The following is a 26989-nucleotide window of genomic DNA, read 5'->3' as shown; positions in this document are numbered from 1 at the left end:
TACTGCAATGGACAATGCTTGTGAAATTCTGTGCAATGTTTCTTTTTAACTGCTTCAGAATCTTTGGCTAGAAGGCTGAACTGAAAGCAAATCATGAATCCTTCTGTAATCTTGCTTTGTATGTAGCCTAAGCGCGTTTCCCCAGCAAAGACGATAATCGCCGGTTAGTCACTGTCAGATATCGACACCGGGATACTTGTCTGATTACGCTCATTACCGATAATATCATCATATCACCCAGATGTAATTGGTGATTTGACATGTTCCCAGGTATAACAATACAGGGAGAAAAAGGATTTTACTCATGGGATCAGGAATCCAAGTGCCAGTTGCTGCTGCATTAGCTGCTGGGAATGTTCACATCTCCTCCTTTCAGTGATACGTGTCGAGTGTAGGGACACCTGGCAGAAAGATGGCTAAGGACTGCACTGGGAACACTGGTCTGACTGTTATGGGAGGTTCACGTCCATCTTGCTGTTGATGTGTTCCTATGTATTCCTATAGCTTGTACTTAATGTTTTACCTCTAGTTTTGAGCAAAGATGCACTGACTCACAATTAGTGATCATATGACTGCAGCAGACTGTCAGGACGCACAGAACACTCTGCAGACTATAATTCATTTTGAAGTGTAAGCTGTGCTGCTAATTATACTGAAAACAAATGCTTATTGTAATGCTTTGTATTTTACTAATGTGTAGGATGTGTATATGTGGAGCCATTATTATTTTCCTGTATGCTAAGTATGGTATTCAATGTTGTTATTTTATAGTGTTAATTGCATTGTTCATCCTATTGCAATATTGTAAGGTACTGTGTGGCTAATGGGTTTAGGACGGAGACAAGTGTGGTGTAATTCGGTCAGGCAGAGAAACAGAAAGGAGCACACGCAGGCACGTCGGGCAGCTAAAGAGAGGTCCGAAAAGCAGCGGGCGAAGAGTGTGCTGGCGTAGGCAGAGGACTGAAGAAAAAGAATCGCCGCAGAGAATACTGATTAACAAACGGTTTTTGTTTGTTTTTGTGTGCTTATAACACAGTGCTTGTTTCCGTTGAAGTGAAAGAAATCACATTATTATTAAAAAGAACCCGACGCATGCCTGGAAGTTATCCATTTTATCCAAGTGTGCAACATATATGTCTGTGTCTTAAAGTGTTTTCTGTTTCAGGCTGAACAGCTGTGATCTCATAGATAAACACTGTGAAGTGCTGACTTCAGCTCTCAGATCAAACTCTTCCCCCCTGAGAGAGCTGGACCTGAGTGACAATAACCTGGAGGATTCAGGAGTGAAGCTGCTCTCTGCTGCACTGGGGGATTTACACTGTAAACTGGAGATACTGAGGTCAGTATTACTGGATATTCCACACCGCAAACTGGAGATACTGAGGCCAGTATTACTGGATATTCCACACTGTAAACTGGGGATACTGAGGCCAGTATTGCTGGGTATTCCAAACCACAAACTGGAGATACTGAGGTCAGTAATATTGGGTATTCCACACTGTACGCTTTAGATACTGAGGTAAGTATTACTGTGTATTCCACACTATAAAGAGGAGATAGTGAGTAATTAGCTAAGGGAAAGGGAGGAGGGGTCCTGCCTTGTCTTAGACACTAAACTGTAATACTGGAATTATTTATTAGAGCATCACATATATTTAATAATTATAATGGTGAGGTGATATTATTTACTGGGGAGTTTCTGTCTTTCTCTGCAGGCTGTCAGGCTGTAGAGTCACAGAAGAAGGCTGTTCTTACCTGGCTTCAGCTCTGAGGTCAAACCCCTCACACCTGAGAGAGCTGGACCTAAGCTACAATCACCCAGGAGACTCAGGAGTGAAGCTACTCTCTGCTGTACTGGAGGATCCCAGCTGTAAACTGGAGAAGCTGCAGTGAGTACAGAATATGCAGTTTACACAAAAGTAACTGGACACCAAGAAAACCCACAATGCCTTTCAGCAGTTACATAATAAACAAACACAAACAGCTTCTGTTTTCTTCTCCTACTTCCTTATATCCCACAATCTTATCAGCCCTCGATCCATGTTAGCAATAATTAAGCAGGGAAGCAGAAAACATCCATTCAACCATATTGTGACGTCCGCTGAGCGGAGGAGCAGGCAGACAGGGCAGTGGAGCCGTGAAGACGAGCAAACGGGGTTTATTAAGGGCAGACGAGGAAACACGGCTCACAACATCAATGACAGATCTAGGGAAACAGACCTGAACACGGACTGAAATACACAAGACAAGCCGAAATAACAGGAAACAGCTGGTCAGAATCGGGGCAGCAGACGTGGTTAATGAGGGGGCGTGGCACACGAGGATCACACGAGCTGGGCGTGACACATATAATCCATGCAAAACATTTGTGTTGGTTAGCAAAGTTAACAGCACTGTTACAGATAAACATGCTGACTTTAACGTGTTATGGACAAAAAAATAATGGACACCAAACAGAATCGGAATGATTGTTAAAATTATTTTTAATAATTTAATTGTTTTCTGAAAATCCATTATGTCATGGCCCTTATTCTCCTCATTTGAATACAGTGCTGCAGTGTAAAAACTGGATTTGAAAGTGTTTAATCTTTTTAAGGGTGGGCCGGTGTGAACTCACAGAGAAATGCTGTGAGGCACTGGCTTCAGCTCTCAGATCAAACTCCTCACCCCTGAGAGAGCTGGACCTGAGTGACAATGACCTGCAGGACTCAGGAGTGAAGCTGCTCTCTGCTGGACTGGGGGACTTACACTGTAAACTGGAGATACTGAGGTCAGTCTGACTGGGTATTCCACACTGTAAACTGGAGTTACTAAGGTCAGTCTTACTGGGTATTCCACACTGTAAACTGGGGGTAGTGAGGTGAGTATTACTGGGTATTTCACACTGTATGCTGGAAATACTAAGGTAGAAAATAACTAATGATTTCAAAATAAAGCAGGAGTATCTAAGTCTACAGGTTGACTTAAAAAATAACATTAGACTCGCTACAGTAAGTGGAATGTCGAAAGGAAGATTGCATTGGAGGTTAAGGATGGCATTATAAGTTTCTTCCAATATTTTAACTCCAAAAGAGCTGTAAAAGCTGAAATCACTAATCTGCAGGATAGTAAGGGCCTTATAATTGAAAATGAAAACTGATATAGTAAATGAGTTTAATGATTATTTTACACGGGTGTTCACAGTAGAGGACATGATTAACCTACCACCATTTTGTACAAATACAGTGTCGTATATAAACAATATACAGTCCCTCCACAATTATTGCCCCCCTCGTAAAGATTTGTAAAAAGGATTAGAAAAAAATCCACCTTTTGGTGAACCAGCTTCATCTCACACTGAAAAAATTTTAAAAAATCCAACCTTTCATTGAAATAAATTCATTCAAAGAAAAACAAATCCTTCATCAAGAAATAATTATTTTCAACAAAAACACATGAGCCACGATTATTGGCAGCCCTGCTTTTAATACTCTGTACAGTCTCCCTTTGCCAGTATAACAGCACTGAGTCTCCTATAACATTTTATAAGGTTGGAGAATACAGAGCAGGGCATCTGAGACCATTCCTCTTTACAGAATCTCTCCAGATCACCCAGGGTCCTCGGCCCTCTCCTCTTCAGCTCAGCCCACATGTTTTCAGTGGGGTTCAGGTCAGGGGACTGAGATGGCCATGGCAGAAGCTTGATTCTGCGGTCAGCTGACCATTTTTATGTTGATTTGGACATGTGCTTAGGATCACCGTCCTGCTGGAAGATCCAATGAAGGCCCAGTTTTTGTTTCCTGGCAGCAGCAGCCAAATTTTGATATAAAATATCCTGGTATTTCATGGACCCCATAGTGCCATGTACCCTAACGAGGTTTCCAGGGTTTTTGGAGGAAAAACAGCTCCAAAACATCACAGAACCTCCACCATATCTTACCGCTGGGATAAGGTTCATTTCATTATAACCATCCTTCTTTTTACGCCAAACCCACCTTGAATGTTTATTGCCAAAAAGCATTTTTGTTTCATCAGACAGTTGAATTTGATTCCAGTCAAAGTTGTATAATGTTTTGCAAACTCCTGGCACTAACATTTTAAGTAAATGACAGAAAAAGCTTCTTTCTGTCATAACTTTCAAAACGTCTGTTAGCATGAAGGGGGCGTCTGATGGTTTTTTGGAGACATGGTAACCCCAAGGTTTTACTTTGTCTGGTAATTGACTAACAGTCATCCTTGGGGATTTTTTGTCTCTCTTACGATCCTCCTCACTGTATGTGGGGGCAAAATAAACTTGGGTCCTCTTTCAGGCAGGTTTCTAACAGTTCCAGTTAATGCCCAATTTTTAATTATTGCCCTAAGAGTAGAAATTGGCATTTTAAGGTGAGTAGCTATTTTTTAATCCACATTCCCTGACTTATGAAGGTCAGCACACTTCTCCCTCATTTGGTCTGTGTGTCTCTTATCTTTCCCATGTTGATGGATGACTAAGGGAATTTGGCCTCTGTGTCTCCTCATGTTTGTACCCCAGTTACTCAGGAAGTCATGGATTACAGCTTGAAGGCTCCTACTCACTCCAATCAACTCAAATATGTATAATTTACATGGGAAACATGCTTCAGTTACATTGTGTTCACTATAATTTGCAGGGCTGCCAATAATCGTGGCTCATGTGTTTTTGTTAAAAATAATTATTTCTTGATGAAGGATTAGATTTTTCTTCAGATAAATTGATTTTAATTAAAGGTTGGATTTTTCTCATTTTTTCCGTGTGAGATGAAGCAACTTCACCAGAAGGTGGATTTTTTCTTACCCCTTGTACAAAGGGGTGCCAATAATTGCGGAGGGCATGTATGTATAACTGAGGCTGATGTGGTACAAAGCCTGGCTAAGCTCAAAATAAATAAATCACAGGGTCCTGATGGCATCTTACCTATAGTTTTAAAATAAATGAGGGTTATTATTAGCCAACCTTTAACTTTACTGTTTCCGAAATCCTTATTTGCACGTGAGGTACCTTATGATTGGAAGTATGCTAATATAGCACCCATATTCAAAAAAGGGGATAGATGTAATCCAGCAAACTACAGGCCAATTACTTTAACTTGCATAACTGGAAAAGTTATGGATACAAATAACCTGGATACAAATAACATTCTGAGGGGTAGCCAACCTGGATTTAGGAGAAGTAGATCCTGTTTAACTAATCTACTTGTGTTCTTTGAGGAAGCAAAAATAGAACTTGGTCACAAAATGTACTTAGATTTGCAGAAGGCCTTTGATGTTGTCCCCCTCAAACAGCTCTTGCTTAAGCTCAAAGCTGCAGGGATTTTAGGAACTGTAGCAACTTGGATTGAAAACTGGTTAACTGACAGGAAGCAGCAGGTAGTTATTAGAGGCACAATGTCACAGTGGGCCTGTGTTCATAGTGGGGTACCGCAGGGTTCAATTTTAGGATCACTATTGTTCCTAATTTACATTAATGATATTGACACCAATACATACAGTAAACTAGTTAAATTTACAAACGACACGAAGGTGGATGATGTTGCAAATACTGATCTAGCAGCGGAGAGGCTACAACGGGATCTTTATTTAATTAGCGACTGGGCTGATACCTGGCAGATTAAATTTAATATAGATAAATGTAAGGTAATTTATGCAGGGAGCAGAAATATAAAGTACAGATTTTTTATGGGTTTCACTGAAATAAAGGTTACTAATTATGAGAAAGACCTCAGTCAGTATGTTGATGCTTCCATGTCCCACTCTCACCAGTGTGGGGAAGCAATTAAAAAGGCCAATAGGATGTTGGGTTACATCTCTAGGTGTGTGGAGTTTAATTTAAATGAAGTAATGCTAAGATTATACAATTCCTTGGTAAGACCCCACCTAGAATATTGTTTTAATGTGAGAGGGGGATATAGGGATGTCGAAGGAACAATGAGGTTCGCTTTGGTCCGTTCAGAAATATTTCTTAAAATATACACAAAATTATGATATATTTCATAAGCATTGATAGGTAATCGGGGGCAGCATGGTGGTGCAGTGGTTAGCACTGTTGCCTCACACCTCTGGGACCTGGGTTCGAGTCTCCGCCTGGGTCACATGTGTATGGAGATTGCATGTTCTCCCCATGTCGTCGTGGGGTTTCCTCCAGGTACTCCGGTTTCCCCCCACAGTCCAAAAACATGCTGAGGCTAATTGGACTTGCTAAATTGCCCATAGGAATGCGTGCGTGAGTGCATGGTGTGTGAGTGTGCCCTGCGATGGGCTGGCCCCCCATCCTGGGTTGTTCCCTGCCTCGTGCCCATTGCTTCCGGGATAGGCTCCGTACCCCCCGCGACCCAGTAGGATAAGTGGTTTGAAAAATGGATGGATGGATGGATGATAGGTAATCCCACTAATTAATAAAATGAAAAAGTAGCCACAAGCCATCTACACTCGGACGTGCTATAATCACCCACCTTCACACACGGACTGGGGAGCCCCTTTCAGTCCTGGCAGGAGACCAACACGTGATTCCTGAGAAGTGCCGGGCGATGCGCGCTCTATCCCACGGCTGATCTCCGGTCAGTGCTGAGCTCTCCCCCTTCCTTTATGCTAAATCTGGAGTGGTACGCGTGCGGGGAGGGGGCGACCTGGCCAGGCTCACCCCCTTCCTCAGGGAATATGCTGTTTATTCTCCAATTCCTGTCCAGGTGAGGCTGTTTGCACTTGCGGTTACGAAGCATTTTGGGCAAGGCTTTCCCTTTTCCCCTGGGAGAGAAAAGATAAGCATCCCTTTCCGCTGGGAAAGGCAAGATAGGTGTTCTAGCTCTTTCTGTGAGAAACAAGTTATATAAGTGATCAGTGAAAAAACATGTTTGTGCAGTTCACCTGTGGCACAACAATAATGTGGGTGAATCACGGTGGACGTTGTATTTGAATCCCGGGGTGTTTAGTCCAAACACGAACAGAATCAGTCCATACCTCAATCTCCTCATAGGTATGTCTGCTAGGTGGAGTTGGAGGTGCAGTATAATCCCGTTATAATGGACTCGCTTATAACGGAATATCATCTATAACAGATGAGGTCTGCTGGTCGTGCGCCTTTAAGAACCTCCACAAAAAGCATCGGATATAGCGGACTCACATACAATAGAATTTCGCTTATAACGGACAAACAGTTTGGTCCCGTTTGTCATTTGCCGTGTGTCTGTGGCAGGATACACGTGTGTGAGAGTGTCTGCGGCAGGGTACGTGTGTGTGAGAGTGCCTGTGACAGGGTACGTGTGCGTGAGAGTGTCTGTGGCAGAGTACGTGTGTTTGACAGTGTCTGTGGCAGGCTACATGTGTATGAGAGTGTCTGTGGCAGGGTACGTGTGTGTGAGAGTGTCTGTGGCAGAGTACGTGTGTTTCAGAGTGTCTGTGGCAGGGTACATGTGTATGAGAGTGTCTGTGGCAGGGTACGTGTGTTTGAGAGTGTCTGTGACAGGGTACATGTGTGTGAGAGTGTCTGCGGCAGAGTACGTGTGTTTCAGAGTGTCTGTGGCAGGGTACATGTGTATGAGAGTGTCTGTGGCAGGGTACGTGTGTTTGAGAGTGTCTGTGACAGGGTACATGTGTGTGAGAGTGTCTGTGACAGGGTACGTGTGTTTCAGAGTGTCTGTGGCAGGGTACATGTGTATGAGAGTGTCTGTGGCAGAGAACGTGTGTTTCAGAGTGTCTGTGGCAGGGTACGTGTGTGTGAGAGTGTCTGTGGCAGAGTACGTGTGTTTCAGAGTGTCTGTGGCAGGGTACATGTGTATGAGAGTGTCTGTGGCAGGGTACGTGTGTTTGAGAGTGTCTGTGACAGGGTACATGTGTGTGAGAGTGTCTGTGGCAGGGTACGTGTGTTTCAGAGTGTCTGTGGCAGGGTACGTGTGTATGAGAGTGTCTGTGGCAGAGTACGTGTGTTTGAGAGTGTCTGTGGCAGGGTACATGTGTGTGAGAGTGTCTGTGGCAGGGTACATGTGTGTGAGAGTGTCTGCGGCAGAGTACGTGTGTTTGAGAGTGTCTGTGGCAGGGTACGTGTGTGTGAGAGTGTCTGTGGCAGAGTACGTGTGTTTGAGAGTGTCTGTGGCAGGGTACATGTGTGTGAGAGTGTCTACGGCAGAGTACGTGTGTTTGAGAGTGTCTGTGGCAGGGTACGTGTGTGTGAGAGTGTTTGCGGCAGAGTACGTGTGTTTGAGAGTGTCTGTGACAGGGTACATGTGTGTGAGAGTGTCTGCGGCAGAGTACGTGTGTATGAGAGTGTCTGTGGCAGGGTACGTGTGTGTGAGAGTGTCTGTGACAGGGTACATGTGTGTGAGAGTGTCTGCGGCAGAGTACGTGTGTTTGAGAGTGTCTGTGACAGGGTACATGTGTGTGAGAGTGTCTGCGGCAGAGTACGTGTGTATGAGAGTGTCTGCGGCAGGGTACGTGTGTGTGAGAGTGTCTGCGGCAGGATACGTGTGTGTAAGAGTGTCTGTGGCAGGGTACGCGTCTATGAGAGTGTCTGCGGCAGAGTACGTGTGTTTGAGAGTGTCTGCGGCAGAGTACGTGTGTTTGAGAGTGTCTGTGACAGGGTACATGTGTGTGAGAGTGTCTGCGGCAGAGTACGTGTGTATGAGAGTGTCTGTGACAGGGTACGTGTGTGTGAGAGTGTCTGTGGCAGGGTACGTGTGTTTCAGAGTGTCTGTGGCAGGGTACGTGTGTATGAGAGTGTCTGTGGCAGAGTACGTGTGTTTGAGAGTGTCTGTGGCAGGGTACATGTGTGTGAGAGTGTCTGTGGCAGGGTACATGTGTGTGAGAGTGTCTGCGGCAGAGTACGTGTGTTTGAGAGTGTCTATGGCAGAGTACGTGTGTGTGAGAGTGTCTGTGGCAGAGTACGTGTGTTTGAGAGTGTCTGTGGCAGGGTACATGTGTGTGAGAGTGTCTACGGCAGAGTACGTGTGTTTGAGAGTGTCTGTGGCAGGGTACGTGTGTGTGAGAGTGTCTGCGGCAGAGTACGTGTGTTTGAGAGTGTCTGTGACAGGGTACATGTGTGTGAGAGTGTCTGTGACAGGGTACATGTGTGTGAGAGTGTCTGCGGCAGAGTACGTGTGTTTGAGAGTGTCTGTGGCAGGGTACATGTGTGTGAGAGTGTCTACGGCAGAGTACGTGTGTTTGAGAGTGTCTGTGGCAGGGTACGTGTGTGTGAGAGTGTCTGCGGCAGAGTACGTGTGTATGAGAGTGTCTGTGGCAGGGTACGTGTGTGTGAGAGTGTCTGTGACAGGGTACATGTGTGTGAGAGTGTCTGCGGCAGAGTACGTGTGTTTGAGAGTGTCTGTGACAGGGTACATGTGTGTGAGAGTGTCTGCGGCAGAGTACGTGTGTATGAGAGTGTCTGTGGCAGAGTACGTGTGTGTGAGAGTGTCTGCGACAGGGTACGCGTGTGTGTGAGAGTGTCTGTGACAGGGTACGTGTGTGTGAGAGTGTCTGAGGCAGGGTACGTGTGTGACAGTGTCTGTGGCAGGGTACGCGTGTGTGAGAGTGTCTGTGACAGGGTACGTGTGTGTGAGAGTGTCTGTGACAGTGTATGTGTCTGTGAGAGTGTCTGTGACAGGGTAAGTGTCTGCGACTCCCCACCCCCAGTGCACTAGGTGACCTGCCCCACCCAGAGGCACAGGAGAAAAGAACCACTACCCCAAAGTAGAAGCTAGTTGAAGTGGCAGGAATGGGGGGGCGAGTAAAGTCAGTATTTCATGTGAGGAGTCGTAGAGGGGTGAGGAAAAGAAAAAGAGATATATGCAAAAAAGTAAAAAACGAAGGATTCTATTTATATATGATGATTCTGGATGATTGGAGCCGTAATTGTCAAAAAGAAATTAGTAAATAAAAAATTATCACACATATACACTCCTCAAAAAAATTAAAGGAACACTTTGAAAACACATCAGATATCAATGGGGAAAAAATCACGCTGGATATCTATACTGATGTAGACTGGGTAATGTGTTAGGAACGAAAGGATGCCACATCGTTTGATGGAAATGAAATTATCAACCTACAGAGGGCTGAATTCAAAGACACCCCGAAAATCAAAGTGAAAAATGATGTGGCAGGCTAGTCCATTTTGTTGAAATTTCATTACAGTAACTCAGAATCATACTCAGTAGTTTGTATGGCCCCCACGTGGTTGTATGCATGCCTGACAATGTCGGGGCATGGTCCTAATGAGACCACGGATGGTGTCCTGGGGGATCTCCTCTCAGATCTGGACCAGGGTATCACTGAGCTTTTGGACAGTCTGAGGTGCAACCTGGTGGCATCGAATGGACGAAACATAATGTCTGTGGGGGGCAGTCAATGGTATCAATTCCTTCATCCTCCAGGAACTGCCTACATGCTCTTGCCACATGAGGCCGGGCATTGTTGTGCACCAGGAGAAACCCAGGACCCACTGCACCAGCATAGGGTCTGACAATGGGTTCAAGGATTTCATCCTGATACCTAATGGCTGTCAAGGTGATGTTGTCTAGCCTGTAGAGGACTGTGCGTCCCTCCATGGATATGCCTGCCCAGACCATCACTGACCCACCACCAAACCGGTCATGCTGAGCATAACGTTCTCCATGGCTTCTCCAGACCCTTTCACGTCTGTCACATGTGCTCAGGGTGAACCTGCTCTCATCTGTGAAAAGCACAGGGCAGCAGTAGCAGACCTGCAAATTCTGGTATTCTATGGCAAATGCCAATCGAGCTCCATGGTGCTGGGCAGTGAGCACAGGGTCCACTAGAGGACGTTGGGCCCTCAAGCCAATGTCATGAAGTCTGTCATTGACCAAACAATCAGAAACATTCACACCAGTGGCCTGATGGAGGTCATTTTGTAGGGCTCCAGCAGTGTTCATCCTGTTCCTCCTTGCACAAAGGAGCAGATACTGGTCCTGCTGAAATGTTAAGGACCTTCTACGGCCCTGTCAGCTCTCCTTGAGTATCTGCCTGTCTCCTGGAATCTCCTCCATGCCCTTGAGACTGTGCTGGGAGACACAGCAAACCTTCTGGCAATGGCATGTATTGATGCGCCATCCTGGAGGAGTTGGACTACCTGTGCAACCTCTGTAGGGTCCAGGCATCGCCTCATGCTACCAGTAGTGACACTGACCGTCGCCAAATGCAAAACTAGTGAAAAAACTGTCAGAAAAGTTGAGGAGGGAAAAATGCCAGTGGCCTCCACCTGTTAAACTAAATGAAATTAAATTAAATTCCTGGTTTGGGGGTCGTCTCATTGTTGCCCCTTACTTAACTGACCTGATCAATATCCCAGAAGTTTAAAAGACTTGATGCTATACTCTGATTAAAAAGTGTTCCTTCAATTTTTTTGAGCAGTGTATATTAATACATACATATATATGTCCATACCTACACGAACACACTTTCATACATATCTGTAATGACTGAAACATACAATACATGAATCAAACAGTAATAATAATAATTAATAAAAATAACAGCAAAAAAGTTAGGGGGGGAGGGGGGGGCGGGCGTTGACGTAGCTTTTATCCACAAAATAGTTTGCTGCAAACATCAGCAAACACACATCCATCTATCCATCCATTTTACAAACCACTTATCCTACTGGGTCGCAGGGGATACAGAGCCTATCCCGGAAGCAATAGACAAGAGGTAGGGAACAACCCAGGATGGGGGGCCAGCCCATCGCAGGGCACATTCACACACCAGTCACTCACGCATGCACACCTACGGGCAATTTAGCAACTCCAATTAGCCTCAGCATGTTTTTGGACTGTGGGGGGAAACCGGAGTACCCGGAGGAAACCCTGTGACGACATGGGGAGAACATGTCACACACATGTGACCCAGGCGGAGACTCGAACGGGGTCCCAGAGGGGTTAGGCAACAGTGCTAACCACTGCACCACCCTCTGCAAACATACAAACAACCAGAATTCCAGAAAAGTTCTTTAAATTTGAATGAAATAACAAATAAAACACTTTCAAAACAGCCTATATTTTATTCACAACAGAACATACGTAATATAACAAATGTTCAAACTGGGAAATTGTACACCTTTATCCAGTAAATGAGCTCATTTCAAATTTGATGCCTGCTACATGTCCCAAAAAAGTCGGGAGTCGGGACTTACAGGGACAACAAATGCCTGAAAAAGCAAGAAAGTTTAAAAAGATTCAGCTGGGAAAACATCTAGCAACTAATTAAGTTAATTGATATCAGGTCTGTAACCTGATTAGCATTAAAAGGGATGTCAGAGAGGCAGAGTCTCTCAGAAGTAAAGATGGGCAGAGGCTCTCCAATCTGTGAAAGAGTGTATAAAATGATTGTGGAATACTTTAAAAACAATGTTCCTCAACGTGAAATTGCACAGGATTTGCAAATCTCATCATCTACGGTGCATAACATCATCAAAAGATTGAGAGAAACTGGAGATATCTCTGTGCGTAAGGGACAAGGCCGAAGACCTGTATTGGATGCCAGTGGTCTTCGGGCCCTTAGACGACTCTGCATCACTCATCGGCATGATTGTGTCAATGACATTACTAAATGGGCCCAGGAATACTTCCAGAAAGCACAGTCGGTAAACACAATCCGCCGTGCCATCTGCAGATGCCAGCTAAAGCTCTATCATGCAAAAAGGAAGCCATATCTGAACACGGTCCAGAAGCTCCGTCGTGTCCTGTGGGCCAAGACTCATTTGAAATGGACTGTTTCAAAGTGGGAAAGTGTTCTATGGTCAGACGAGTCCAAATGTGACATTCTTGTTGGTAATGAAGGGCGCTGTGTCCTCCGGGCTAAAGAGGAGGGAGACCTTCCAGCGTGTTATCAGCGTTCAGTTCAGAAGCCAGCATCTCTGATGGTATGGGGGTGCATAAGTGCATACGGTATGAGCAGTTGCATGTTTTGGAAGGAACTATGAATGCTGAAAGGTATACAAAGGTTTTAGAGCAACACCTGCTCCCCTCCAGAGGACGTCTGTTTCAGGGAAGGCCTTGTGTATTTCAGCAGGACAATGCAAAACCACATACTGCAGATATTACAACAGCATGGCTTCGTGGCAGAAGAGTCCGGGTGCTGAATTGGCCTGTCTGCAGTCCAGATCTTTCACCTATAGAGAACATACAGTAATTACCTGTGACACCCATGGTGCACTGTGAGCAGGTATACAGGCCAACAGAGCATGCAGATAATTATCTGTGACACCCATAGTGCATTGTGAGCAGGTATACAGGCCCACAGAGCATGCAGATAATTATCTGTGACACCCATTGTACACTGTGAGCAGGTATACAGGCCCACAGAGCATGCAGATAATTATCTGTGACACCCATTGTACACTGTGAGCAGGTATACAGGCCAACAGAGCATGCAGATAATTATCTGTGACACCCATTGTACACTGTGAGCAGGTATACAGGCCCACAGAGCATGCAGATAATTATCGGTGACACCCATTGTACACTGTGAGCAGGTATCAGTACTGACTACTTTTTATATTGAGTCACATGTTTTATGTGAATTACTTTGTACTGAACTGAAGGCCAGTATTTGTCACTGTGAATAAGTCTGCATGTCTGAGATTTTTACAGTACAGCTGCTCCTGCTGTAACCATGAGCTGCTGTTACTGCTGTAGTGTGACCATTTAGTTAAGTCTTGCAGTTGATTTGCTAAGTAATAATTAAGGAAAATGAGCTTGTAATCCACCTTGAGATTTATTTTTCTGTAATGTGGAATGTTTGATGTTGCGCTTTTTGTTTTTCCAGCAAAAATGTGACATTAATGAGTTAAGAATTTGAAAGAATTTTTCTGAAATTATTCTGGACGAGTAATTTTATTTTTATTGATTCAAGTGGGAGACTCATCTATTGTTTTGAGTAAGGGGGTGTAGTTGAGGGTAACCAAGTCTGACAGCCTGTTGGAGATGTAGATACCCAAGTACCGGATATTTCCAGTGTGAAATGGACCATCCTGATCAGCTGATTCCCTGGCATCTTCAGACAGTATGAATATTATGTGTTTTTTTCCAGTTTATTGTGTAGTTTGATAGATTTGAAAAGGTATTAATAAAATTTAAATTTCATATATTGAGGGTTTCGTAAAAACAGCAAGATATCATCTGCATAGAGATTAATTTTGTGTTGTTATTAGTATGAATTCCATTTATTTCACTGTTCTGTCGTATTGCTGCCACAATTGTTTCTATGAAGATGGCAAACAGTGAAGGAGAGAGTAGGCATGCAGGCCGTCTTCCTCGTCGGAGTGTGAATGCAGGTGATGTCATCCCATCTGTGACACTGCAGCTTTGGGTGAGGTGTACAGTATTTTAACCCAGTGGGTGAACGATTCTCCGAAGCCAAATCTATGCAATGTATTAAAGAAGAATGTCCAACTGACTGTCAGATGCCGTTTCTGCATCTAATGATGTAATCATGGTTTTAGTATGGGTATGCTGAGCAGCATTGATTAAATTAAATAATCTATGGATTTTGTCTGAGGCATTTCTTGTCTTGATGAAATCTGTCTGATCAGGATGGATTATAGTAGGAATGACTCTGTGTAACTGAGTGGCGAGAGCTTTTGTAATGATTTTCAAGTTCATTCATTACTGAGAGTGGCGGGTAACTGGAGGGTTGTGTTTGGTCTTTATCAGGTTTCAATAACACTGTAATGGCCGGTAACTGGAGGGCTGTGTTTGGTCTTTATCAGGTTTCAATAACACTGTAATGGCGGGTAACTGGAGGGCTGTGTTTGGTCTTTATCAGGTTTCAATAACACTGTAATGGCCTATACATTTCTGCAGGGTAACCACCTGGTCTGGCGATTGGTTGTTAGGCATTTGGTTGAGGACCTTATGGAGTTCTTCTGATGTTAATGATGCATCAAGCAGAGGTGGAGATTTCAGGTGTAGGGAGTACAAATCCAGACCAAGATTTTGTTTCAACAAACCAGTTGAGTCTCTGTGACTGTGACTCTTTATATTCATCTGGTTGGTTGAAACAAAATCTTGGTCTGGATTTGTACTCTCTGGACCTGAAATCTCCACCTCTGGCATCAAGGGCATCTGCTGTTTCATTGGTTAATATGGGTAAGTCTAGATTATTTGTAAATGATTCTATATCAACTGGATCTGGTTCTGAGAAGTATAGGTTCTTATAAAATGTTCAAATGATGTTAATTTTGCGTGATTATTGAAATATTTATTAGAGGAGTCACTTTTGCTTAAAAGTAATGCTTGTAATGGTCAGGTGATCTTATTTATTGTGGATTTTTTCCCATCTTTCTGCAGACTGTCAGGCTGTAGAGTCACAGAAGAAGGCTGTTCTTCCCTGGCATCAGCTCTGAGGTCAAACCCCTCATACCTGAGAGAGCTGGACCTGAGCTACAATCACCCAGGAGACTCAGGAGTGAAGCTGCTCTCTGCTGTACTGGAGGATCCCAGCTGTAAACTGGAGAAGCTGAAGTGAGTACAGAGTGTGTGTCTGACACGCTACAGATACTTATGCATGTATGTGAAGAAGAGGCACCAATTAATAAATGGATACAGCAGTACTATGTCATTCTGCTTCTCCTGTAGTGTGGATTACGGTGGAGAGTGCAGGACCAGAGCAGGCTTACAGAAATGTAAGTGTCTTTGCATGTTTTTATTAATAATACCATGAATACTACTGTATGTTATGGTTGTATTCACACAATTGTTGTGATGAGTGGCTTTTTGCACTGTGTGTAGATGGATTTCCATGTTTGTGTTTAGGTGAGTTTCATGTCATTTTAGACAAACATCCAAACGCGAAACAAAAAATCAAAATCATCACCAAAACAGTATCAATTAATTTAATCGGTTTTTAAAATATTTTTTACAAATGCTTTATAGCTGCTTGTATTATCTTCGTGTTTGTGTGGGAGTGTAGGATGGTTAAATATATTATGAATTAGTTATACATATTTAATTTCACAAAAAAAGAATCCTTTGCATTTGTTCTTTTTGCGCATGCCGTGAGTGTATGTGTTTTCTGTGAGAGATTCGTTAGTATTGTCCTAAGGAGGCACCTGTATGCAGTGAGACCGGACTCTCTCCTCAAGTGCAAAATATGAATTTGCATTTTTACAGGGTGGTTCTGGAACATTCCTTAAAATTCATGAGAGAATATTACTGATTGGTCACTGAATCCCTTAAACCAGGGGAGCCCAAATCCAGTCCTGGAGGGCCAGAGTCCTGCACATTTTTGGGTTTCCCCTCACTTAACACACCTGATTCATCAACTTGTGCTAATAACCACACAGCTCTTGAGCTGAATTATTTATGGTGGAACAGGGAAAGAACTTTGCTGCACAGGGCACCGCCCCCCCAGGACTGGATTTGGACACCCCTGCTTTAGGTAGAAGAAACAGGCAGCACAAGTCGATGTTAACTGGCCAATGAGGTAGTGCCCCTCTCATAAATATTAATCAGCCAGCCAATCGTGTAGGGCTTCACTCGTGAATATTAAAAAGTTCTCCTGATCCACGGTGCTAAAAGAAATTAGCGCCCGGGACACACTGGATGTGCGGCGGAAAATATCAAATTTCATTTCGGCGCCCATGTTAACAGATTAGAGCGGCCGCGTGCGTGCGCGAGATGCGGGGCTCACGCCTCGCGGCAGCGGCGCAGCATCTACAGTCACGCGCGCGGTAAGTGGTTCTCTATGGAAGCGTATTGCATTCATCTGGGAAAAATTAATTCTGTTTTTCCGAATTAATGAGATAATAATCCCGTTTTTCACAGCAATATTTTTCTGAATTAATGAAAACCTTCCTGTTTTTTATGATGCGCGCACGATCTGTGCCGGAATTATCGTTTATATCAGAATCCAGATCCAAATGTTTATTAAATATCACTTTAAACATGTAATAATATTACTTAAATATTCTGTTATTGATGGCCATTTTCGAGCCGCATGCGCCTTAATTAGCGGTTTGAAGGAAAGACACGTACTGACTTTAGTATTGATCTCTGGTGCCGTTTTGTGGTAAATATGCTTGTGATTAATATGTCTGATGAATGTCGCTGCTTTGTCATTTTTTAATTAAATTAATTAAGCTGTTAGTTTAGCTCGCGCCCCATTTTGGCGGCTCTTCCCGCCGCCGTCGCGCGCCCACTTTATGTTTCATAAACTTCAGTTCCCGCTTCGTTAGGGGAAGCTGTGCTGTTTTTATATCGTACAGAAACATAAAGTACAGGCGGCCTGATGGGATTAATAATTCTTCCTCCTGCCTACAGACTCCTGCCAGCTGACGCTGGACCCCAACACAGCAAACAGATTCCTGTCTCTGTCAGGGGGGAACAGGAATGTGACATGGGGGGCAGAGCAGCAGCCATATCCTGATCATCCAGAGAGATTTGACGGCTGGTGCCAAGTTCTGTGCAGAGAGAGTCTGACTGGCCGCTGTTACTGGGAGGCTGAGTGGGATGGAGATGGAGCCTGGATAGGAGTGACTTATAAAGGGATCAGGAGGAAAGGATGGAGTGACTGTTGGCTTGGATACAATGACAAGTCATGGTGTCTGTACTGTAATACTGACAGATACTCTGTCTATCACAATAAGAAACCGACTCTCATACCCACAGATCCCTCAGGCTCCCGCAGAGTAGGAGTGTATCTGGACTGGGGGGCTGGTGCTCTGTCCTTCTACAGAGTCTCCTCTGATGGACTGACCCCCCTGCACAGATTCACCTCCTCATTCACTGAGTCCCTCTATCCAGGGTTTGGGGTTTATAGTGACTCCTCAGTGTCACTGTGACGTGTTGCTGGTTCTCCTGCAAAAAGGTCAAATCTCTGCTTTTTAACCTTTATTATCCTTTTTACTCTGAAATGTACAGAACTGTGCAAAAGTCTTAGGCAGACAAAGAAAATGATGTTTAGATTATCCTGCTGTTGGTGTAAAACTATGATATGATGCCTGTCAGTGTGTCAGCTTCGCCATTTCAGAACCTCTGCTAAAATCATCCTAGTATTTGCAGCGACCGTCCAGTACAGCCATGTATTTTTTGACTTGGCCACTAACACACCTCATACAGCTAGTCAATCTCTCACTGACTTTTAAACCGATATATTTAATTATTTAATTGAGCTGTTGGTGAAATTTAACAAAATCATGGAACGGCTGAGGTGCCCCTGAGGAGAAGTTTGGGAACTGAAGTTGTGTTCATCTAGCCATCCAACTAGATATCAGTAACTTTTTAGAAAACAGAAGAAATTATTACTAGTTTTTATTGTGTTACTTTTAATTTGCACACGTTCTAATGTTAAATTGTATTTTTTGTTCTAAGCCAAAGTACACTTGCTACCCAGATAAACAGCTTTAAACATTTCTTTGGACTGCCTAAGACTTTTGCACAGTACTGTGTGTTTGACAAAAAATAAATGACTGTCTTCAGTGAGCTGAATAACATCAAAAATATTGTTTTTTTATACGTTTTCTCTCTGACTAAAGTGTAATTAAATGTAATCCTGATTGGGGGGGGGGGCTATCCCCTTCTCCTGTATATGTACATTTTATATATTATATATTTATGTCCATTTACAGTATTTCCTCCCTGTACAGTGACAATAAAGGCTTTCTGTTCTGTCCTATTAATGTCCTGCTTCAGCGTCACCCAAAGCATAACTGAGTAACATAATGAAACCACAGTCTGCTGGATTAAGTTAAATTCACTGTATTACTGCAGCTGAACAAAACTGACACAATGACTGTCAATCAGTGTATAAAATAATCATTTAACTAGAGACATAACAGACTGAAAAAAACTGGAAAATATAATTATGTCCTGGTTCAGTGGATTAAAGTAAATAAAATTATTATTAATATATTTAAATAAATAAAGAAATTTGATTTGTTAAATAATTAACACCCTTGCCACCACCCCCACACTGTAAAAGATCTGATTGCTCCCCCGTCATACAGAATAGGCAGGTGCCCAGACAACCTTGCCACCCCCACCCCACTGTAAAAGGTCTGGTTATGCCCCCGTCAAACAGAATAGGCAGGTGCCCTGACACCCTTGCCTCCCCCACCCCACTGTAAAAGAACTGCTTATGCCCCCGTCAAACAGAATAGGCAGGTGCCCTGACACCCTTGCCTCCCCCACCCCACTGTAAAAGGTCTGGTTATGCCCCCATCAGACAGAACGGGCAGGTGCACAGTCACCCTTGAAACCCCCACCCCACTGAAAAAGGTCTGGTTCTCCCCCGTCGGACAAAAAGGTCAGCTACCCAGGCACCCTTGCCACCCCCACCCCACTGAAAAAGGTCTGGTTCTCCCCCGTCGGACAAAAAGGTCAGCTACCCAGGGACCCTTGCCACCCCCACCACACTGTAAAACTTCTTGGTGCTCCTCCGTCGGACAGAAGGGGCAGGTGCTCAGACACCCTTGCCACCCCCCACCCCCACTGTAAAAGGTCTGGTTATGCCCCCGTCAGACAGAATGGGCAGGTGCCCAGGCACCCTTGCCTGCCTAACACACTGTAAAAGGTCTGGTTATGCCCCCGTAGGACAGAAGGGGCAGGTGCCCAGGCAGCCTTTCCACCCCCACCCCACTGTGAAAGGTCTGGTTATGCCCCCGCCAGATAACGGGCTGGTGCCCAGGATCCAGGCAGCCTTACAATCGCCCCTCCACACTGTAAAAGTTCTTGGTGCCCCCCCGTCGGACAGAAGGGGCAGGTGCCCAGACACCCTTGCCACCCCAACCCCACTGTAAAAGGTCTAGTTACTCCCCGGTAGGATCGAAGGGGTTGGTGCCCCGGCAGCCTTGCAACCCCCACCCCACTGTAAAAGGTCTGGTTCTCCCCCGTCAGACAAAAAGGGCAGCTACCCAGACAACCTTGCCACCCCCACCTCACTGTAATAGGTCTAGTTAAAGCCCCGTCAGACAAGACGGGCAGTTTCCCAGACAACCTTGCCACCCCCACCCCACTGTAAAAGGTCTGGTTATGCCCCCGTCAGACAAGACGGGCAGTTTCCCAGACAACCTTGCCACCCCCACCCCACTGTAAAAGGTCTGGTTAAAGCCCCGTCAGACAAGACGGGCAGTTTCCCAGACAACCTTGCCACCCCCCACCCCACTGTAAAAGGTCTGGTTATGCCCCCGTCAGACAGAACGGGCAGGTGCCCAGGCACCCTTGCCAGCCCCACCCCACTGTAAAAGGTCTGATTACTCCCCCGTAGGACAGAAGGGGCAGGTGCCCAGACACCCTTGCCACCCCCACCCCACTGTAAAAGGTCTGGTTACTCCCCCATAGGACAGAAGGGGCAGGTGCCCAGACACCCTTGCCACCCCCACCCCACTGTAAAAGGTCTGGTTAAAGCCCCGTCAGACAAGACGGGCAGTTTCCCAGACAACCTTGCCACCCCCACCCCACTGTAAAAGGTCTGGTTATGCCCCCGTCAGACAGAACGGGCAGGTGCCCAGGCACCCTTGCCAGCCCCACCCCACTGTAAAAGGTCTGATTACTCCCCCGTAGGACAGAAGGGGCAGGTCCCCAGGGACCCTTGCCACCCCCACCACACTGTAAAACTTCTTGGTGCTCCTCCGTCGGACAGAAGGGGCAGGTGCCCAGACACCCTTGCCACCCCCACCCCACTGTAATAGGTCTGGTTATGACCCCGTCAGACAGAACGGGCAGTCGCCCAGGCACCCTTTCCCCACCCCCCCTAACCCCACTGAAAAAGGTCTGGTTCTCCCCCGTCGGACAAAAAGGGCAGCTACCCAGACACCCTTGCCACCCCCACCCCACTGTAAAAGGTCTGGTTATGCCCCCGTCAGACAGAATGGGCAGGTGCCCAGGCACCCTTGCCTCCCCAACACACTGTAAAAGGTCTGGTTATGCCCCCGTCAGAGAGAACGGATAGGAGCCCAGGCAGCCTTACAACCCCCCCACCACACTGTAAAAGTTCTTGGTGCTCCTCCGTCGGACAGAAGGGGCAGGTGCCCAGACAGCCTTGCCACCCCCACCCCACTGTAAAAGGTGTAGTTACTCCCCGGTAGGATCGAAGGGGTTATTGCCCCGGCAGCTTTGCAACCCCCACCCCACTGTAAAAGGTCTGGTTATGCCCCCGTCAGACAGAATGGGCAGGTGCCCAGGCACCCTTGCCTCCCCAACACACTGTAAAAGGTCTGGTTATGCCCCCGTCAGACAGAATGGGCAGGTGCCCAGGCACCCTTGACTCCCCAACACACTGTAAAAGGTCTGGTTACTCCCCCATAGGACAGAAGGGGCAGGTGCCCAGACACCCTTGCCACCCCCACCCCACTGTAAAAGGTCTGGTTATGCCCCCATAGGACAGAAGGGGCAGGTGCACAGGCACCCTTGCCACCCCCACCCCACTGAAAAAGGTCTGGTTCTACCCCGTCGGACCAAAAGGGCAGCTACCCAGACACCCTTGCCACCCCCACCCCACTGTAAAACGTCTGGTTATGCCCCCGTCAGACAGAACGGGCAGGTGCCCAGGCAGCATTGCCACCCCCTCCCCACTGTGAAAGATCTGGTTATGACCCCGTCAGACAACGGGCAGGTGCCCAGGATCCCTTGCCACCCCCACCCCACTGTAAAAGGTCTGGTTGCTCACCCATTGGACAGAATAGGAAGGTGCCCAAGCACCCTTGCCACCCCCACCCCACTGTAAAAGGTCTGGTTACTCCCCCATAGGACAGAACGGGCAGGTGCCTAGGCACCCTTGCCACCCCCACCCCACTGTAAAAGGTCTGGTTACTCCCCCATAGGACAGAACGGGCAGGTGCCCAGACACCCTTGCCACCCCCACCCCACTGTAAAAGGTCTGGTTGCTCACCCATTGGACAGAATAGGAAGGTGCCCAAGCACCCTTGCCACCCCCACCCCACTGTAAAAGGTCTGGTTACTCCCCCATAGGACAGAACGGGCAGGTGCCCAGGCACCCTTGCCACCCCCACCCCACTGTAAAAGGTCTGGTTACTCCCCCATAGGACAGAACGGGCAGGTGCCCAGGCACCCTTGCCACCCCCACCCCCCTGTAAACGGTCTGGTTATGCCCCCGTCAGACACACCGGGCAGGTGCCCAGACACCCTTACCACCCCCACCCCACTGAAAACGGTCTGGTTGCTGCCCCTTCGGACAGAACGGGCAGGTGCCCAGGCAGCTTTGCCACCCCCACCCCACTGAAAACGGTCTGGTGTTGCCCCCGCAAGACAGAACGGGCAGGTGCTCAGGCAGCCTTGCCACCCCCACCCCATTATAAAAGGTCTGGTTATGCACCGGTCGGACAAACCGGGTAGGAGGCCATTGCCACCCCCCTCCCCACTGTAAAAGTTCTGGTTATGCCCCCGTCAGAAAAAAGGCATGTGCCATGGCACCCTTGCAACCCCCACCACACTGTAAAAGTTCAGGTTACTCCCCCGTCGGACAGAATAGGCAGGTGCTCAGACACCCTTGCCACCCCCCACCCCACTGTTAAAGGTCTGGTTGCTCCCCCGTTGGACAGAATAGGAAGGTGCCCTGACACCCTTACCCCCCCCCCCCCCACCACACTGTAAAAGGTCCGGTTACGCCCCCGTCACAGAGAAAGGATAGGTGTCCAGGCAGCCTTACAACCCCCCCACCACACTGTAAAAGTTCTGGGTGCTCCTCCGTCGGACAGAAGGGGCTGGTGCCCAGACACCCTTGCTACCCCCACCCCACTGTGAAAGGTCTAGTTACTCCCCGGTAGGATCGAAGGGGCTGGTGGCCAGGCAGCATTGCCACCCCCACCCCCCTGCAAAAGGTCTGGTTAAAGCCCCGTCAGACAGGACGGGCAGTTTCCCAGGCAACCTTGCCACCCCCCACCCCACTGAAAAAGGTCTGGTTCTCCCCCGTCGTACAAAAAGGGCAGCTACCCAGACACCCATGCCACCCCCACCCCACTGTGAAAAGTCTGGTTATGCCCCCGTCAGACAACGGGCAGGTCCCCAGGCACCCTTTCCCCCCCCCCAACCCCACTGTAAAAGATCTGGTTATGCCCCCGTCAGACAGAACGGGCAGGTGCCCAGGCACACATACCCCCGCGACACGTATATCGAAAGACTGGAACAATATTTCTTAGCTAACAACATTGAAAATGAGAGAAAAGTGGCAGCCTTGCTGAGTGTTATGGGCGCAAAGACATACAACTTACTGAGGAGTTTAACCGCGCCGCAAAAACCTGCTCAGAATTCGTTCAAAGATATAACCAAACTGTTGCAGGAGCACTTTAATCCGAGGCCACTTGTTATTGCAGAGAGATTCAGGTTTCATAACCGAAATCAGCAAAAGAACGAATCAATTCCCAACTACATGGCAGAGCTCAGGAAGCTCGCAGAACATTGTCAGTTTGGCGCGGGCTTGTCTGACGCACTCAGAGACAGGCTTGTGTGTGGTATGCATAACGAAAGCATACAAAGACGACTCCTAACCGAAAAAGACTTGACATTAGCCAAAGCATTAGAAATTGCAGTGGCAATGGAAACTGCCTCAAGGGATGCATCACAGTTACAAAAGAAAATTACAAATGAGACTCATAATGTTAACAAATTCTCAACCAAGCCAGTCAAGGCAGCTGTATGCTTCCGATGCGGGAAAAGTTCTCATGACCAAGCAGACTGCTGGTTTCGTGATAAGAACTGTAAACACTGTAATAAAAAGGGCCACATACAGAGAATGTGTAAAATGAAGCAAAATGAGGAAAAACAAAGATTTCAGAAAAGAGATAAAAGGGTGAATGAAATGAATGACACCGATACAAGTGGTTCAACCTCAGATGATACTGACACAGGGTTGGGGCATATAGCACTCCATTCAGTGTCAGGCAGTGATAAGAGGATGATATGGGTGACCCCAGAGATTGAAGGAAAGAAAGTAAAAATGGAACTAGACACTGGATCAGCACTTTCTCTTATATCGCTGAAAGATTACAAAGAGAAGTTTGCAAATATTAAATTGAAACGTACACCACTGTTACTGAAAACATATACAGGAGAAAAGGTGGCACCGGTGGGAAAAATTAAAGTCAAAGTGAAACATGAAGACAAAATGAAAACTTTGGATTTGTATGTGCTGCAATGCGGAAGTGTACCATTATTTGGACGCGACTGGCTGCATATGATTAAGCTCAATTGGCAGTCTATTAAGGTAATGCAGCCCGTTGAGAATGAAAGCAGTAAAGCCACACAGCTGAAAATTTAACTTCAACGGACAGCATCAGTCTTCCAAGAGGGCATAGGAACTTTAAAACACATGAAAGCACACCTCACAGTGGATGAGCGTGCCTCAGCCAAGTTTTTGAAAGCTCGTCCTGTCCCCTATGCGTTGCGTCCAAGAGTAGAGACAGAACTAAAGCGACTAGAGGACCAGGGTATTTTGTCCAAAGTTGAATGGTCAGACTGGGCAACACCAATCGTACCAGTTGTGAAGAAAAATGGCGCAATAAGGCTATGTGGCGACTTTAAGGTAACAATCAACCCAGTTCTCCATGCAGATCAATACCCGTTACCACGTATAGAAGACATTTTTGCTTCATTAGCTGAAGGGCAACATTTTTCAAAGATTGATTTGGCTCAAGCATATTTACAAATGGAAATGGATGCTGAATCAAAAAAGTACCTAACAATTAATACCCACAAAGGCCTCTTTCGGTACAATCGGCTAGTGTTTGGTATTGCATCCGCGCCTGCGGTGTGGCAGCGTGCTATCGATCAAGTGCTACAGGGCATTCCAGGCACACAGTGCTACTTAGATGACATTATTGTGACAGGTCATGACGACAGCTCCCACTTGGCTAATCTAGAGGCTGTCCTAATGAGGCTAGCTGAGTGTGGACTTAGAGCCAATAAGGACAAATGTGAGTTCTTTAAAGACTCCATTGAGTTCTGTGGGCACAGAATAGACAGAGAGGGTCTCCACAAATCACGAGACAAAATTGATGCCGTCCTGAAGGCTCCAAAGCCCACCAATGTTTCCCAGCTTCGCTCATTTTTGGGACTGGTCAATTACTATCACAAATTCCTGCCAAATCTTGCAACTGTGCTTCATCCATTGAACAGCCTCCTACAAGCAAAAGTGACCTGGAAATGGACAAAGAGTTGTGACCTGGCATTCCAGACTGCGAAAGAACTTATCCCATCCGAAAAAGTCTTGACTCACTGTAACCCAGATTTACCTCTTCGCTTGGCTTGTGATGCCTCGCCATATGGCACAGGTGCTGTCCTTTCACACTAAATACCGGACGGCTCTGAACGCCCTATTGCCTTTGCATCCAGATCTTTATGTGCTGCTGAAAAGAACTATGCACAAATTGACAGAGAAGGGCTTAGCCTTGTTTGGGGTGTCAAGAAATTCAACCAATACCTATATGGCAAATGTTTCACATTAATTACAGATCACCAACCCCTAGTGGCCATTTTTAACCCTAGGAAATCTATTCCGGCTATGACTGCAGCACGTTTACAAAGATGGGCATTGTTTTTAGGTGGACACAGATACGTGATTGAGTACAAAGGCACAACACGGCATGGTAATGCTGATGGACTCTCTTGTTTACCATGTGAGCCTGAAGTCAATGCCACTGCAGACCCAGCTGAGATGTTCCATACAACCCTTCTGGAGAACCTACCTGTCACAAGCGCACAGGTCAAACAGGAAACATCCAGAGATCCAACTATGGCAAAGGTCTTTGAGTTAACTGTGAAGGGGTGGCCTGCCAAAAACACAGTGGCCTTGCCTGAATACTTCAGTCGACGCGAGCAGTTATCCGTGTGTCATGGGTGCATCATGTGGGGTACAAGAGTTGTTGTGCCACCCAAGCTGCGATCCCGAGTCCTGGGAGCACTTCATGATGGACACCTGGGTGTGGTAAATATGAAAAGTCTTGCAAGAAGCTATATATGGTGGCCAGGCATTGATCAACAGATAGAGGAAATGGCCAAATTATGTCCTGAATGTCAGCAGACGCAAAAACAGCCTCCATCCGCCCCTGTCCACAGCTGGGAGTGGCCAACTGCCCCTTGGCAAAGGATCCACGTGGACTACGCTGGGCCTTTCCTAGATCGTATGTTTCTTGTGGTGATTCATGCATATTCAAAGTGGCCAGAGGTCTTCATAGTGAAAAATGCCACAAGCACAAAAACAGTGGAACTACTCCGCACACTGTTTGCAAGAACAGGATTGCCTGAACGACTTGTCAGTGACAACGGCAGTCAATTCACATCCGAGGAATTTCAGTCCTTCCTCCAGAGAAATGGCATCAAACACACCACAGCAGTACCTTACCACCCCGCCACGAACGGGCTAGCTGAACGATTTGTTCAGTCATTTAAACAGTCAATGAAAACAATGTCAAATGCTCAAGTGTCACTACCAGAGAAGATGGCAAATTTCTTACTTGCATACAGAAATGCTGACCATACTACCACAGGTCAAGCTCCTGCCGTATTGTTCATGGGAAGAAGACTGAGGCCACGTCTTGATTTGCTAAAGCCTGACCTGCGTAGAGATGTCATGCAAAAACAATCCATCAAAGCAAAGACTGGTCATGTTAGAAACTTTGTGATTGGACAACAAGTTCTGGCAAGAGACTACCGTCAGTCTAAGCAGAAATGGCAGCATGGTGAAATACTGTCCAAGACAGGCCCTCTAACATACACTGTGAGAGTTGGGGAGTGTTATCTGGCGTCGACACGCCGATCAACTGCTGGAAGCAACCGCTCAGCGTTCAGCCAATAAGAGCACAGAGGATGACCTTCATAACCCTGAGGACTCTGATGAGCTCGTGTGCACAGCCTCAGAGCCGCCGCCTCCCGATCATGGAAATGCTGCACTTGTTAATGCGGGTATTCCTGAGGTTCCTGTTCAGGGCTCTGATGAGCTCGTGTGCACAGCCTCTGAGCCGCCGCCTCCTGATCATGGAAATGCTGCACTGGTTAATGCGGGTATTCCTGAGGTTCCTGTTCAGGGCTCTGACCCTCAC

At 46.4% G+C, this 26989-nt stretch overlaps 1 protein-coding gene across 2 annotated transcripts in view; it reads left to right on the top strand.

The window, feature by feature from the left end:
• Positions 1-26989, top strand: part of LOC125723834 (NACHT, LRR and PYD domains-containing protein 12-like) — a 360722-nt gene that overhangs the window by 21948 nt on the left and 311785 nt on the right. Inside the window, exons 6-11 of one of the 2 annotated variants that reach the window (XR_007386982.1) lie at positions 1166-1339; positions 1716-1889; positions 2597-2770; positions 15288-15461; positions 15576-15622; positions 17259-18147. Coding sequence is in view for 1 of the 2 variants with exons in the window: in XM_049000667.1 (XP_048856624.1) it covers positions 1166-1339; positions 1716-1889; positions 2597-2770; positions 15288-15461; positions 15576-15622; positions 17259-17779 (1264 nt within the window). In the remaining variant the exon portion in view is untranslated. Of the gene's footprint in view, positions 1-1165; positions 1340-1715; positions 1890-2596; positions 2771-15287; positions 15462-15575; positions 15623-17258; positions 18613-26989 lie in introns of those variants that run through there. The other variant, XM_049000667.1, reaches the window with a different exon arrangement.

The sequence above is a fragment of the Brienomyrus brachyistius genome, unplaced genomic scaffold (assembly GCF_023856365.1).
Source record: "Brienomyrus brachyistius isolate T26 unplaced genomic scaffold, BBRACH_0.4 scaffold52, whole genome shotgun sequence".
Taxonomy (NCBI): domain Eukaryota; kingdom Metazoa; phylum Chordata; class Actinopteri; order Osteoglossiformes; family Mormyridae; genus Brienomyrus; species Brienomyrus brachyistius.
The sequence above is the reverse complement of the archived record's forward strand: the minus strand, read 5'-3'. Positions and strand labels throughout refer to the sequence as shown.